Source organism: Anopheles maculipalpis, chromosome 2RL (genome assembly GCF_943734695.1).
Source record: "Anopheles maculipalpis chromosome 2RL, idAnoMacuDA_375_x, whole genome shotgun sequence".
Classification (NCBI taxonomy): domain Eukaryota; kingdom Metazoa; phylum Arthropoda; class Insecta; order Diptera; family Culicidae; genus Anopheles; species Anopheles maculipalpis.
This window is the reverse complement of record NC_064871.1, coordinates 64,092,768-64,108,184: the sequence shown is the minus strand read 5'-3', so window position 1 is coordinate 64,108,184 and position 15,417 is coordinate 64,092,768. Positions and strand designations below refer to the sequence as shown.

At 40.7% G+C, this 15,417-nt stretch overlaps 4 protein-coding genes across 4 annotated transcripts in view; 2 read left to right on the top strand and 2 right to left on the bottom strand.

Annotated features, from left to right (window-relative positions):
- The window catches only part of LOC126556056 (rab11 family-interacting protein 4B), a 314,228-nt gene that overhangs the window by 92,240 nt on the left and 206,571 nt on the right, over positions 1–15,417 (top strand). The gene's annotated exons all lie outside the window — the stretch shown is intronic.
- LOC126556154 (G-box-binding factor) lies at positions 1,218–2,724 on the bottom strand. Its single transcript, XM_050211376.1, has 4 exons — positions 2,052–2,724; positions 1,772–1,952; positions 1,532–1,690; positions 1,218–1,442 (listed from the first exon to the last, which is right to left on the bottom strand). The coding sequence occupies exons 1-4, from the start codon at positions 2,651–2,653 to the stop codon at positions 1,224–1,226; spliced, it is 1,161 nt and encodes a 386-aa protein (XP_050067333.1). The 5' UTR covers positions 2,654–2,724; the 3' UTR covers positions 1,218–1,223.
- On the top strand, positions 9,529–14,070 carry LOC126556165 (SPRY domain-containing SOCS box protein 3). The gene is made up of 3 exons (XM_050211388.1): positions 9,529–9,601; positions 10,609–10,968; positions 13,293–14,070. The coding sequence occupies exons 1-3, from the start codon at positions 9,596–9,598 to the stop codon at positions 14,046–14,048; spliced, it is 1,122 nt and encodes a 373-aa protein (XP_050067345.1). The 5' UTR covers positions 9,529–9,595; the 3' UTR covers positions 14,049–14,070.
- Positions 12,267–12,781, bottom strand: LOC126556381 (uncharacterized). The gene is made up of 2 exons (XM_050211647.1): positions 12,529–12,781; positions 12,267–12,448 (listed from the first exon to the last, which is right to left on the bottom strand). The coding sequence occupies exons 1-2, from the start codon at positions 12,779–12,781 to the stop codon at positions 12,267–12,269; spliced, it is 435 nt and encodes a 144-aa protein (XP_050067604.1).

Here is a 15,417-nt window from a genome sequence, read left to right as displayed (position 1 = left end):
ACAAGACCATGAACAGTAGGTTCGACAATCTGCGTAAGGGCGTAGAAATGTACCTTACTGTTATAATTTATTTCTAGAAACAGCATTCATATTTGGCTGCATATTGCTGTGTGTAACGATCGGAAGTGCTCAAAATTGTGCCAATATCAAAAACAACACGTTCCTACCAGACGCAAAACGATGCGATTACTATATTGCTTGCGTGAATCGTAGCGCCGCACCGCTCGTATGTCCTTCAGGATACCATTTTAACTTTGAGAAGCAGTTATGTGACTACCCGAGCAAAGCAGGATGCATTAAATGTCCGGCCACTGGGTTCATAAATCTAGGCATCGATGGTAACTGTCAAAAGTTTGTACAATGTTTCATGGGAGTTGCCACCGATCGCGAATGTCCACCCGGACTCGCATTCGATCCAACCTATGGGCAGTGTAACGTACAATATAAAGTCCAGTGCCAAAGGTGATTTCCAAAGCGCACTGCTAATCGAAACTATACAATCCAATCCGGATGCTGTCGGTAAAGTTTTATTAAAACATACTGCTCGATCAATCTTTAGTATAAATAAAGAGAATACCGCTTAATACTTTTGTGTTCGTCTTACTGTACAATAGTAATAATAATTCACGCTTTTCTAATAGCTGGACATATCAGTACTACCGTTGTTTTACGCTACTCTCAAAGAATCTTCGTGTAATGTTTCGCGTGATAAAAATAATTATCTCCTATTTTTCCCGCTTTTGTCCACTAGCGTGAACGAATGCTGTTAGGCTTGATTTATTCGCAAAACTAGTACAATTAGTGTTTGAATGACTCTGCCATTGCTCCGTTTTTTAATTAAATTAATCATACTCCTGTTTTTTTTTTTTTGCTGGACCACATTCCCTTCATACGTCTTGTAGCACGATTTGAGCAGTTGAACTGTTTTCTATCGCTGTATATATCTCCGTGGGCCCATGCATGGCTTTGCTCATGTGTCTTTTCAGTTTATCAAGTAAAAAATAACTATCGGCTAAACCTAACGAGCAATAATTAGACGTATTCGAGTACACTATGGCACCTGTCTTCCTTCGTTCGTTGCCAGCTAGCTGCGTTCACGTGTGCTGGACCATTTCATATTAGTGTAGACTTTGTATTACTATCAAGGGAACTGTATAGGTGTGCAAGTTCATTTTGTACAGCAGTACCTTCCTCTCCAAGCGGCATTAATAGGCGATTATTATTTAAATCACTACCTTATCGTACGATGGTGGAGGGGTTTCTTCCGCTTCCTTCGAGGTATCGGGCAGAAGGATCGCTATATGGTACGGTGGTGGTGGTGCCACTATGCTTGCCAACGATGCCTGCTGAAGGCTTCCTGGCACAATTCCCCCAAGCGGACCACTTCCGGCACTTCCATTCAGCAATGGTGAAGGATTACTGCTGAGAAATTCTGGATTATTCTAAAACGAAACAACAAATACACGAGGAATAATGGAACTGTTCTTCTAGTAAAACAAAAAACAAAAAATACCAAAATATAAACGCTCACCTGTAGCGAACTTTGTTCTGCGTTGGAAATCGTTTCCGATATCATATTGTTGCCAGTGATCTGGATGTCTCGTGGGCGTCTCCAAAGCGATACGGTACAGGCCGCCAAAAAGAATGTGGCCGAAAATGCGCAGAATATTAACACCTCCAAACCGGTACCCTGTGAGATAAGGATGATTATAGGTATGGCTGTAAGAAATTGTTGAAGCAATAAAACCGTAAAATAAATGCAAAACATTACCTGATGATCGAAGTAAAATTTTGCACCAGCTACAAACACTGTTGCAAGAGCTAACGAAGCCCACATGCCACATTTCAGGTGCGCCGGTAACAATTGTGCGTCATGGCCAACATGCGGTTGTATGTGCTGCCCAACATTGCTAATGCCTTCTATCTCAGCTCCAGATGATTGTGTTGATGCACTTTAGGCGTTGGACAGCAATGAAAATGGCCAAAGAAAATGGAGGTATTTATAGAACCGGAGTAAATCATTTGCTTCGCCGCTGCTACTCTCTGCTCACCTGTAAATGTGATTCATCGACACAGGTACGTGATAATTCAGAGCATTCGGCGACGAGCTCTGCTGTAAGTTTGGACTCGGCTGCGAATAAGGCGTTGGTGCAGGCAGTATGTTGCTCTGCGAGCTATACTGACCGCTGAGGTGCAACTGCACCTGATGCACCTGTTGCTGCTGTTGATTGCCCGACTGTGATGACTGCTGTGTGGTGGGTTGATTGTGATGCGGGTGATGTGGATGGTGATGATGATGTTGTTGCTGTTGCGAGCTTGCATGCGATTGATGTGGATGCTGCGTCTGTGGCTGGTGCTGATGTGCTGAGGACTGTTGACTCTGGGTCGACGAATAATGTGCCCCTGGGACAGACGGATTCGATTGCAGTTGATGATGCGGTTGTTGCTGCTGCTGCTGCGACTGCTGTTGGCGATGAGCATGTGGCCGACTACAGTCGACCGTTTGAAACCGATGTATTGGAGTGACCATTGATTTCCGAGGCACGCGTCGCGGATGGCCAAACCCTAGACCTCCCCCGCCCGACAAAGATGCTGCTACCCGGGCCCTGCCGAAACCACACGCTTGTGAACGTTTATCGATCCAAAAATGCATTTCCTCTCGCAGTCACCGCTTCTACCAAGTGTTGTCACTGGTCGGTTTCGAGGTACCGCACTTAATAGGGCCGCTCAAAGATCTGAATTTTTTTTTAATGATCCTTATGGGCATTTCATATCCCGCGTTGGGTTGACATGGAGTCAACTATCTATGTTGTGTTGACGCTCTAACTTCGTGCTTACAGCAGACGATCACGTTTGTCCATTACCGGTGTCATGTTGCATAGTTTAGACATGTTAACTTATTTCTATTGGTCTACAGACACGTAACGAAATAAAAAAGAAAACAATTTAATTTTGATTTTTTTGAGAAAAACAATTTGGAAACTTTTTGAGTAATAGCAGTTTTTCTTACACTGTTGAAAGCAGTTTATTTTCTTCATCAATTATCCTTTTTTTATGCTAACGAGGAGGTAGGTTAGGACTCCAAGCCCGATAGTAGCTTAGTGTACTTACTTACTCCACGAAATTAGATAATCAACCCTTAAAGTAGACAACTTTAGTTATGGACTATAGAATAAGACCATCTTTGCATTCGATTTACAAACTACTACTTTTGATACGTTTTGTAACTATAACCACACTAAGCGGTGGAAGTCTCCACAGTGACAATAGTCACGACGCGGTTGGACCAGGCTTAAATTTGAACGACGCTGTTCCTCCGCAGTGGGGCTTTACTATCCAACTGCGTAAGTGATATTAGCAAGTCTGGTAAGCCATGAGATGTTTGGCTTGGCCTAAAAGGTCGTTAAGCGAAGAAGCGAAGAACCATACCATAGAGTGAGCGGAAGTTACTACAGTAGCATCAGACTTCACACAGCAGGACCCGGATTCAATTCCCAACCGTTTCGTCTCGTAGTGAGGAATTATTACCCTGTTACGTGGTAACAATAAGCATAGTAAGTAATTCTATGGCCGGCATAGCCCTGGAGGTCGTTAAGCCAGGAAAAAAGTAAAGACTTTAAACGCTTTTGCAGTATAAGGTAGCCTTAATCTAGAGTCCTTCCGTGTACATACTTAGGCAAGCGAACTGTAGCATATTCACAGTCCTGGCTACGCAGGATTTAAGCTACTGATAAATAAAAGGTCTTCTAAACTATATACCAAGATTATTGAGTGAGCTCCACAATTAAGAAAAATTATTTGTCTCAAACGATAGTTCCCTCTGAGTACGAATTTATCGTTATTACGTTACATTTCGTTTTCTTGTGTGTCTCATTTGACTCATCTAATGTATGGTTATTAGAAATTTATAATTAGTACCATAAAACTAAGGTTGCAACTTTTTTTTGCTTAGAAAAAACTGCCTTCTCGTGTAGTTTTATTTTCATTGTAGTTCAAAATCCAAACAATTATGTATTGTTTGAATAAATAAAATCATATCATATATCTACTGTATAGGCCACGGGAAATTTCTAGCTGTAAAAAAAAAAAAAAAAAAAAAAAAAAAAAAGTCGATGCGAAACTGTCAAAAAATCTCAAAATCTCAAAGCTGAAATCGCTATTTTTGTTGCATGTACAAGAACACATCAAAAAGGAAGAAAATACCATTGCACTTCCCATATCCATTTGGTTCATTGTACCATCTTTAAGCACTATCGCCGGTTTAAATTTATCCACAAGCCTTCAAGCGCTTTCTGCGTGTCAATATCAATTCTACCGTACGCCTGACAGTACAAAGGCTGAATTAATAATGAAGTTACTGAAATTGAATCATTCCAACAAGCTCTCGCAACAGCCAACCAGCAAAAAGCTTCATTGAAAGTCCGGTACAGCCTTTGCATACAGCCTCCATCCGGTTGCCACCGGGGGACGATCAATAATCAATGGCCTAATTTAGTTAGAGCCGACAGCTGATGGTGGCGGCGATGCATACATTTTCACCAGCTGTTCTCACGTCAAAGTCAAACGCTGCTCATCTTCAAAATATCGTTGCACATTACTCACTGCTAGCTTAAAGGTATCGAGGGCAGCACCTATTTGTTTATGCCACATTTTGCTGCGAAGAACATTTTTCTTGTTGCAGATTTTAAAATAAAATAGAACAATTGAAACCGTTACAAGCAACATTTAAATTTTAAATTACCTTCTACTCACGTGTTAAAAATTTATCATTAAATTGTGTATCTGGGTGTATATTAAAATTATCACACAAACATAACTTTGACAGATAAAGAGCTATGTTTTAGCAAATTCCTCCTTTATATATTTCATTCTACAATCGTTTTACAAACGATTTGATGTTTAACTGATAAGGATAACTTCCATTTTCTGCAAAAAGATGTAACCTTGAGCGGTTAGAATCAAAATTGCTAAAATGTAAGTTATTGTTTAACCATTTAAATCGCTCTAAAAACTATCAAAAAAAAAGAAACTTCCTGTTCATCATGTCTTAGGCCTTATTCCTCATTCGTGCGATTTTTTGCACTCTCTTTCATATCTGTTATTTCATATCAAGAGGTTTGCACGCAAAGTGCTCTCAATAACTGAAACAACATGCAAATTCAAGACTCTTCATTATACTTGTACACATACCGAACATATTCTTCCCATCTCGTGAAAGCTTACGTCCGCTCTTGTCCTTCACTTATTGCACCAGGATGAGATGGATTATTGGTGAGTTTTTCTCTTCATCTGTTGCCTTACGATGTTTGTGTTGCAGGACGCAGGAAGCGCTTTCCTTACGAGTGTATGTGAATGTGTCCTGGTTGGGCTGTGCATGTTTCATAGCATACCTTCCAAGTGTTAAGACTGCATTTGAGATGGCAGTACGTGTGACTAAATGCACCTTTTTATTTATTGCCATATCCACATGCACCCCTTACCACGCTATCAACTGATGCACTGTACCGTTTCTACATTACCTTCTACTATATTTGACCTTCTATATGTTTGATGTTCCATGTAAGTATGTAGGTGTTTGTATGTTTTGCATCCTACGCATACCCTTTCGAACACTACACTTCATGTGAGAATACCGGATGTTACCATTGGGGTGACATTTTCCAGCAGAAGTCGTACCATACCTTGAATGTTTAGTGGACGATTTTCCGAACGAAAGAGTGCTGAAAATGACGCCATCCATCCTCCGTCCGCTGAAGCGTCAATATGCTAGGTGTGTAGAATTTCCAAACTCTAGTTCCACCTAGTCCGATCGAAACATTAGACCGTTGCCTCCTTCAACTGCTGTTCTCATTTCAGTTGCGGGTTCGGTGAAGGAAGCAACAGCATCACACTGTCCTCTAACGGCCATCTCTCACATCAACACATACTAGCACGTTTAGCCATGCATCCATAAGTTAACGCAGTGAAACGTTGGACACTATGCCCGAACTTATCATTTTTTCATCACGCAACTGCACCTCGCATTTCTTTGAAAACGTGTTATTAGTACTTTTAAACATACTTTTCCTTTAGTCACCATTTCACACTGCTCTCAATTTTCCACTATTTTGTTTTTTTTTCTCGGTGCGTTTTTATTTTTCATTCACTTTTTTCTTTTCTTTATTCCTTATAGAAAATGTGGTGAGCATGTACTCTAAAAGTGGTTAAAACAACATCAGTGGTTGAAGTAATATACACTCTCCCTGCCGTTTGTGTGGAATCGCATCCGAAAGAGTGAGGCTGATACTAACACAAGAAAGTGACGAGTGCAATATTTCATCACTGCACCACACAACGTTTCACCTCTACCGCGGTTCCACGCCAATAGAAAAAAAAACACTTTTTTTTTTTGGTTGGATCACACAAGCTGGGGAGTGAGCGCATCCCTGTCCCAGTACGTCAAGCATAACCTTTTCATCAATATGGTCACTATCATGGACGCCACTACGGATATGAAACAGCTTCCATGGGGAAATTTAAACACTGTGCAAGATATACGGTGTGATACGGAAAGATTTTCCAGCCTAGAACACACCACATAAGGAACTAGAGAAAAACCATCGAACCCACCTACGATGACGGTGCTTTTGCACAGCAACACTATCACCTCAATACTACATGGGATGGACCCAGACACTTTGGCTCGGGTGGAAACGATTACTGGCCTGGGTTGGTTTCCTTCTTCATAGTCATCTCTCGCTACACTTGTCGACGCTCTTCAGCAACGCTCTGGTCGTTGCACGTTCTCTCGCGCTCGTGTAATCATTCTTCCCAAGCGCATAAACATCCTCCTTTTTGGTGGAGTCGTAGTGCAAATGATGCCAAAGAAAACATGCTCATTGTTCCATCGTATTCTCAACACAGCAGCACATCGTTAAACCGATTATTTTTTTTTTTTTTACGCTTCCTGCAGAACCTACCAACCACCGTAAACAACTAGCTTAGGGAACATTTGCTTGCTAGCCGATGCAAAACACATCCCTAAACTTACGAACAAACCACGAGTCATACTTTTTTCTCACAGCAAACCTACCCTTAAACTTTGCCTGTCTCGATATGGATGGTCCCCATACCATAGTTCAATTTTCCGAGGAAAACACGCGAGCGGAAAACCAACACTGGAGAATGTGTGAAACCAAAACACACATATTCTAGCTCCCCTACTGGCCCATTGAGCTCAGGAGCAAAGATACCGAATGTGCTCGCTCTCGCAGCGCGTCTGTGGCAAACTGTCGAGAGAAAACTCAGTCCCACATTTCATCCGGCCGGAAAAACATCGGTTCGCTCCAGTCGGAAAACGAAAATGACCGATCGGTATGTTGATGTTTTGCACAAACCTTGGTACAGGAGCAAGGCGTGGATGATGGCCACAGTATCTCCATCCATACGAGCATTTATTTTTGGATACTTCTAACGGCTGCCTGATGTTTGTGCTGATTATTAAACAGCCCTTCTCGCTACTTGTACACAGTGTAATTCACTGCTCACTTACTTAAATTTACTGCTTTGTGTTGCATATCCTAGCTGTTTGTGTACGTGTGCGTTAATGATAATTGTTTAAAAATGTGGCCGTATAGGATTTCTTCAATCAACCATCAAACATTCAATTGCAACCACTGAGCTTTAAAAGATTTGAGCTAAGAGATCTATCGCCATGATGGTTGATTTATTCTCGCTTCTTCATCTATTCTACAGCCTCAAGAAGTCTTAGCCTCCCATTACTGGCTTTATTTGACTTAATTCCGCTCCGGATGAGATTCGATACTCAGTCTTAGTTACTGTACCGCCCGGTCACGTGGCACAAGAAAAAAAAACTTTGCTAATTCTTTTTCATTTTCTTCTTGACTTAACGACCTACTAGGTCATGTAAGCAATCGAATTTTTTTTCTTCTTTTTTTCTTTTATTTATAAAGGCTTTGAGTTTCTGAGGCTACATCGCCTCTCCGCTGTGCACAAAAATACTAGCAAAGAGTAAAGTTAATACTAGCACAAAACTATTGCGGATGTGGATTATTTATTATTTAAAACTGTTGCAATTATGGCTAGTAAAACGTTAAAACTATTGCTTATTTTTTCTGTATAAGAAACTTATAAGGTGGTTCTGATGCAGTATGTCAGGTGATAGGATTGTCGCGTAATCGTGATGTAGTTAGCTCCAGTGGTCTAGTATTTATTTATTTATTTATTTATAATTAATTATGACGATCCAGTGCCGTATTGTTCACACCGCTTGTGTTGAACTAATTCTATAATCATATTGATAAGGCATTTCCTCCTTATTCCTTGCCTTATCCCGGGCATACTCGGTTGAATTGCAGTGGTCTAGTAACTGGATAGTTAATGCGAACAGGCGAACGTTCCGGATGGGATTTAAACTACGGTCCTGCCGTACGATTCTTGTTTGCGGTACGACGAGGTCCTAGCAAATTCTTTGTAAAACCTATTCGCCGCTTCTTACTGTCCAATGGATAATATGTATGTTATTAATTTATGAGTGCTAACAAAGACTAGCGAAAATCCGCAACATCGGAGATGTCTGTGAATTTCTGTGCTTAATTGAAACCGGAAAAGCACCTCTTATTTAACTAATTCCAAAGACGTGATCTCCATGGCCAATCAACTTGCGAGTCCAATACACTGCACAATAGTCTGGCCATCATCAAACAACTCATAGTTCATCCAATGACGGCTCACATCAACGAAGATAGTACATCTCACGCATCGTGGTTCATAGTCTTCGGACGCTCATGACCTCATGTTATTGGTTTTACACGATCAGTGCTGTATGCATATTTGATACGCTATTTTTCTAGGATTTTTCAATGCAGAAGAAAAGGGGGGCGAAAGGATCACATGACAGACGGTCGAAGGTGGCCGCCTATTCCATCCACGGTTCGTTTACACACAACGAAGCCTAATCGTCAGTCTTTGCTGCCGGAGAACGCTCCGGATGCAATCCGATATCTGAGCTTGTCGTGCAAAAGGTTGATACCGATAACACTGCATCAACACTGGTTGATGCCGATTAATGTATCACAATTTAAATTAAAATACGTCATGTAAAAAAAATCATTCTTGCCGACTCTTGTGATGGGAAATAGTTTCAACACAAATATCATCATAATTCTCTCAATACGCTCTTGATCAGCTGTCCGACGCAGGGATAGGTTATCACACTAGACAATCCTGGAACAACCTTTTCCGGTGCAAAACTTGCCATAATTCAAGTGGGCCAATGTTTCACTGATAAGCAGCAGAACCTAACCATCCGATTGGAATTTAAATTGTGCATCGCGTAATACAAACAGTTTCATTACATTTTGTCTCGGTAGTTTCTTGTGCTGTAGGTCATCATGCTTGCATAAGAAAGTACACGTGTTTACAATACCAATCCAATGTACTGTAAGCGATGGGTTGCCCGTTCGTGTTGAGAGTTTGCGTGTATTATTAATGATTGTGAATGAGATAATGTTTCTTTATATACAGTCATCAGGAGGCACCGCATGTCTTAGTATTCAGTGTCGTTTTCCAGCGGTAGCATCAACGGTGAGCGACAATGCAAGTACGTAAAATCAAGTGCAAAATTAATCTCTGTGACACTGGTTCGTTTCCGATTTGTACGGTTGCTGCTAGTGAGGGGGACATCGAGAGCAATCTTATCAACGTGTACACAATCTTTTAGCGTATGAGTTCCAATCGCTTGGTGAATGCATCATTCAAGCAATCGGGCAAAAAATCTATGAAAAATAGTAAAAATCATGATAGTTCTTTAGCGGTAGTGCTTGTGTCCAAATGCCAGAATCAACAAAAAAGGAACAAAAACAATTCCAAATTTAATAAATGCATCGTTCAGACTGATCTTTTCATAGTGCAATGGTGGCTCGTATAGAAGGTTCGGTGTGGTGGAATGATTCTCAGTAATTCAAAAAAATGTTGCACAAAAGCAAATGTGCGCTTGCTTTTTCAAAATTCACGCACCAAACGCATGCACGCGTTGCTCGGTATCAGCGCAAGAAGAGTAACGTAAGAACAACAAAAACATCTAACGGCTGATTACAACATTTCGCTATTACAAGGCAACTGTCAAACTAGAATCCGTCGATGTGTTTGTGAGCGCAGAGCAATTTGACGTACCGCAGTTTTGTTTACGTTTCCGTCGCCACCAGATCAACTCCTATTTTCAGGCTTTCGTTTATTTTCTTCAAATAAAACCTATTATTTTAGTGTCGGCTGTACAATATTCGTAGTTTTGGTGGTTCCGGATGTACTAAGGGATAGCAACAAACAAAACGTTTATTTGCACAAGAATGCGCCACTATATTTCCACTGCTTCTTTGCCGGTAGACTTTTCACATTAAACATCAATGCTAGCAAAAGAATTATCACATTTTTACAGTGAGTAGTAAACATGTTTGGAAAAGGGTGGCATGAGCCCAGTGGTGGCGCATGACACCTCCTGCAAATCTATCTGTTTTTAATATACAGTAGAATGCTGCTTCTCAGTGAATGATACCAGTGTAGTTGTTGCAGTGTCAATATTCTAAAAAGGTCTTTTCTTTCTTTTTCTAGGAAACTAGCGACATGAGCCATCATACACAACATAACAAAAATGCCACTTTCCTTCGAACAATCAGCAACGATAATTGGTCCGTTCCGTTCTGCAACTGCGAGTATCCCAACGAAACTAGATGGAAGTACCCTGGCAAGAAAATGATGCCATGCAAATGCGGAGAGGATACGTCGAGCCGACTCGATTGGTCCTGGGACAAAGAGCTAGCGGTAGAAACCTCGGTGCTGGGAACGGAAGTCATATTTCACCCAGTGTACAGCCAAGGCACTACCATAGTGCGTGCCAATCAACCGTTACACATTGGGCGACATCATTACTGGGAACTGAAAATACTGTCACCACTATCGGGCACAGATATCGTAAGTTTTTTTTTTATTTTATTATCTGCACATCTGCACCTCACATTAAATATTTTGCTAAGCACGTCCGCGGAGCTAAGTGAAAGTGATAACTCTAATCAGGAATGCAAAAATCTTCTCGTACCGAACCACATCCTTGCGCTAGCTGCGAAAAGAAAGTACCGGGAGGACACTCGCGCGTAACCATATTTCCTCCGACGCACTCGTAATGACGTCTGCAGCTAAAGGGAAACTCCGACAGCGGAGGCCTGAGCAGAATGTTGTTGATCAGTCCGGCACAGATGTTGATCGCTTCGCTTGGATCACATGCGGCCACGCAGCGCTGTGCACGTTGGCTGAAAAAGAGTCCCCGCGGACAGCGCCACTCGTGCTCGGTTCCATGGTGGCAGGAAATGTATTCATTGCAAATTTCTGGCAGCGGGAACCTTATTCTCATACCTCCTGGTATTCCATCGCAAAAATATGCATCACTTACAGCGACGAGTAGGATAGTTCCGACGACACTCAAAACGAGACCTGAGTAGCAATCGATAAAACGATGCGCGGGTTGGGTTAAAAAATTGTACCAGCAACAACGATGACGAAACGTACCTTTCATTGTTACTGCTCACTCACCGAGTATTAAACGAACTAACCGATCCGCGCAGTGGCTGGACGTGTTTAATTGACAGCCTTACGTTAAGGACGGATGCTTATCGTCTAGACTTTATCAAATCGATTGCAAGAATGGTTTCGGTAAAAGCAGCCTCTTTATCACGTGTAGGATATCGCGTTGAGAAAGCCGTAAAGAATTACGCTTCGATACGTGAAGATTGTCTAGCGATGGGATGGGATTAGATTAAAAAAACAGCCTTTATTTACTACCGCTGTTGGAGTCGTGAATTTACGATAAAATTTCTTTTTTAGTGCCAGGAACTGGTACTGGCATTCGTACCAGGACCATATCTTCGTCACTGAATATCGTATGATACAACGATACGCAAAACTGTTCACAATGGTTTTAGCGTGTGAATCATAAACTTCCAAATTCGAGTTTTATTTATTGTTAGACTTTAAATTAACAAATACAATAAATCATTGTCATCATTAAGGCAGACAATTATCAATCAATAAAGGGCAGTCCGGTTCAAATCCCATCCAGACCGTGGCCACGTAATGAGGACTGGCTATCCAACTACGTGGTACTAGCAAGTTATTAGATACCCGGCGTGACCTAGCAGATCGTTAAACCAAGAGGAAGAATGCAGACAAAACCGTCGAATATGTTTGTAATACACGATTTATTTTATAACGTTTACTCAACAGTCCTGTGGATTTAAACCACAAGCTTGGAGTATTTGAGAGAAGAAAAATCCAGGTGGGCATGAGTTAAGATACATGTTTCCTCCAAAGCACGTGTAGTAGTTTTGACAATTCGGAGTTTCCGTTGGTGGCAAACGAATGAAGACGCCATCCGGCACACCACCACACCATAAGCGTTCTAGAGAGAAATGGCAAATTATACAAAAAGACAATCATTATGTGGAACATTATATTACTTATTGCTATTTATTTATTTACCTCTTTCCATTGGGCAGCTTGATTCGCATTGTAGATTTCGTGGATTGAAGAACTCTCCCGGCGGACAGTACCACTCGTGATCGGTCTCGTGCTGACATGCTATGTAACGGTTACATTGGGCAAAGTTATCATACATCAACAAAGTTCCTCCAGGGAGACCATCACAACGTGCCGCTTCTGTAGAATGACTCATAAATGCAACAAGAGCAAGCATGAGTGAAACACGGAAAATTGTTTTCATAGCACTAGCCATCGTAGAATGTTGAGGAACGAGTACAGCAAACTGATCAATACGTGACTGTTTTGTTCGAAATGCAATGCGTAAATGTTTATTCCCCGAGGGACCTACGCTAAGCAAAGGGCTGACGTATATATCTTTCCTGTTGCGGCCTAGAGGCCTAGACGATTGATTTCCGGCTAGAGATGTTATCAGAAACCGTCGATTGGAATTTAGGGACAACATGTCGGGCGGTGGTTAATCGGTTTATTGGCACTAAGCCTTAAATCCGCGCCTTTACGACATTCTTATTGGTTGTGAGAATGTTTTTGCCCATACCATGATGCACAATTACAGTAACGAACATTCTCAGCCATGTGGATGATATCTCAAGAAACTTGTAGACATCGATTCATGTTATGAGTCTTTTTAACAGTTTTTTTTTTATTCGATTCCGTTAAAAATACGTTTACTATAGGAATATCAATAACCCAAACAAAAATATTAATTACGTTTTTTTTTTGCTCTTGTCTGGTTTCATTTTTAGATGTTTGGCATTGGAACTGATAAGGTGGATTTACTGAGACATCAGTTCACCTTTACCAGCGTGCTCGGTATCGATGACCAATCATGGGGTTACTCCTATCGAGGTTTAGCCCAGCACAACGGTCAGTTGAAGTATTACGGGAAAAAGTTTAGCCGGGGACGCATCATAGGCATTTACGTGGACATGTTTCGCGGTACCTTGGAATACTATCTAAACCGACGTTCGCTCGGGCGTGCGTATTCCGACATTCCCAGAGAAGAAGGTGTAACAATCTATCCGATGGTTTCGTCCACGTCCGCTAAATCGTCCGTTAAGCTTATAAATGCCGCTTCGTTCGAAGATAATCTTAAGTTTAATTGCATGAAGGTGATCTGTAAGTATCCGAAACTTCTCGCCCAAGTCAATGCCATACCAGGACTTAGGCAAATCTCGCAAGAACTATGGTTCTTGCAGCTTAGGGAACCCAGCCGATCGGAGGATTTTGCACTTAACAATTCACATCTAGCTGACGAAGCAGTGCTGTGCGGGAAAAAAATTAAACTATCAGCCCGCAGTGCAGCTGACAGTGGGGCCGCCGCTAAAACGTTGGAAATCAATTCTGAAGCACAAATTTATGATAACTTGATGAATTATGAGAATCTTAATGATGCAACGGATCATTCCTCGAGCGTGCGCAAAAATCGTGGTAGATCAACCGACTCAAACAGTGAGGATGATGATGACCTGCCTGTGATGATAGAAAACCAAATTTTTTAACAGATTATTACTGCAACTAACATTATTATAAACACGGTTACCATTTTTACACTGAGAGCGACTGACCAGTGCCATCCACTTAATATTTTTCCGTTATATCTTTTTTATATTTTGAACGTTTTTTTTTTATTACAACCAACATTTGCTAAGAGTTTAAAAATGAATTTAATACTAATCCAGTTAGTAATTTTTTGTCAGATAATTTAGTTACTTAGACTCATTTTTATTACATTATTAGCAGTGATTTCGAGAATATACTGTTTGAAATAAAAAAAAAACAAGCACGTTTAGGTAATGATCTTATTTTTTATGAATACGAGAACTTTACAATTGTAGCTGATAGACGTAAAAACATCCTGTTGAAATAATTAGCATTGGCGTTGCTATTGTGAGCACGATTACTTTTAACCACAAAAAATGTAGCTGCGAAGAACTTCAAAATAAGCCACACGAAATGATAATCTTCCAAAAATGTGGCTCTTTTGATCGAAATTAATTGGATTTGGGAGACCGAACCTGTGGCCGAATAAAAAACTTGCTTAATTATTTGTCGTTAACAAAGTTGGTGACCGATTGAATCTGTTGAATCAATGAAACAAATGAACTAGACTTTGAAAAGACACAGACAAGCTGCATTAAAGATTCTCACAAACAGGACACTTGTTGCTTTAGAATTCTATATGTGTTTTTTATATGCATGACATTACGGAACATAAAGTAAACTTCCTAAAAATGTATAAGTTCATCATTTTAGTGACAGTCTTGCTCAATACAATACAATACAATACAATCTAGAGCAATACAAGTTGATCCTCATAAAAAATGAAATTGATGCACCAGAGCTAATACAAATTAACCTCAATAAGGTTGAATTCTTATGCTCCTAACCATGGGCTACAACCTTGTAACTCTCTGTTAAGATTAGACCGCGCGAGAACATACAGAAGCACTCATGACCCCGTTTTAGGCATGTGTTTAACTTTTCACAAGTTTGATAACTTTTTCAATTTTAATAACACGATTGCCACATCTAAATGCCATGTTCTAATTTACAATTGCCTAGCCTTGCCTAAGTTTTAGTTTAAGTTTTCCAAAGGCCCCTTGCGCGTGCCATACAATTAATTCAAATAAGGAATAAAGCATCATTTTCTTTAAGTTCCATATCATGACCGGGATTTGATAATGTATTGCATGAGTCCATCCTCATTCTCATCAGCAGAAAATCGTTATCGCTTGCAAATTTGTTGGGGCTTTTAATAAGTAAGTAGAAAATTATCAGTGGACAACGGGGACTCAGTAGTGACTGCTTTCAATTAGAAGAATTATTTGTATTCTTTTTCTTGAGTTGCAAAGCACACATTTCTGCGAT

Bases quoted from the DNA above. Each gene is read 5' to 3' on its own strand.
- LOC126556154 (XM_050211376.1), bottom strand. From the start codon at position 2,653: ATGCATTTTTGGATCGATAAACGTTCACAAGCGTGTGGTTTCGGCAGG. The intron at 1,691-1,771 runs GTAATGTTTTGC...CTTATCTCACAG, and splicing joins AATTTTACTTCGATCATCAG to GGTACCGGTTTGGAGGTGTT. The intron at 1,443-1,531 runs GTGAGCGTTTAT...GTTTCGTTTTAG, and splicing joins CAGAACAAAGTTCGCTACAG to AATAATCCAGAATTTCTCAG.
- LOC126556165 (XM_050211388.1), top strand. The intron at 10,969-13,292 runs GTAAGTTTTTTT...TTTCATTTTTAG, and splicing joins CACTATCGGGCACAGATATC to ATGTTTGGCATTGGAACTGA.
- LOC126556381 (XM_050211647.1), bottom strand. From the start codon at position 12,781: ATGGCTAGTGCTATGAAAACAATTTTCCGTGTTTCACTCATGCTTGCT. The intron at 12,449-12,528 runs GTAAATAAATAA...ATTTCTCTCTAG, and splicing joins AAGCTGCCCAATGGAAAGAG to AACGCTTATGGTGTGGTGGT.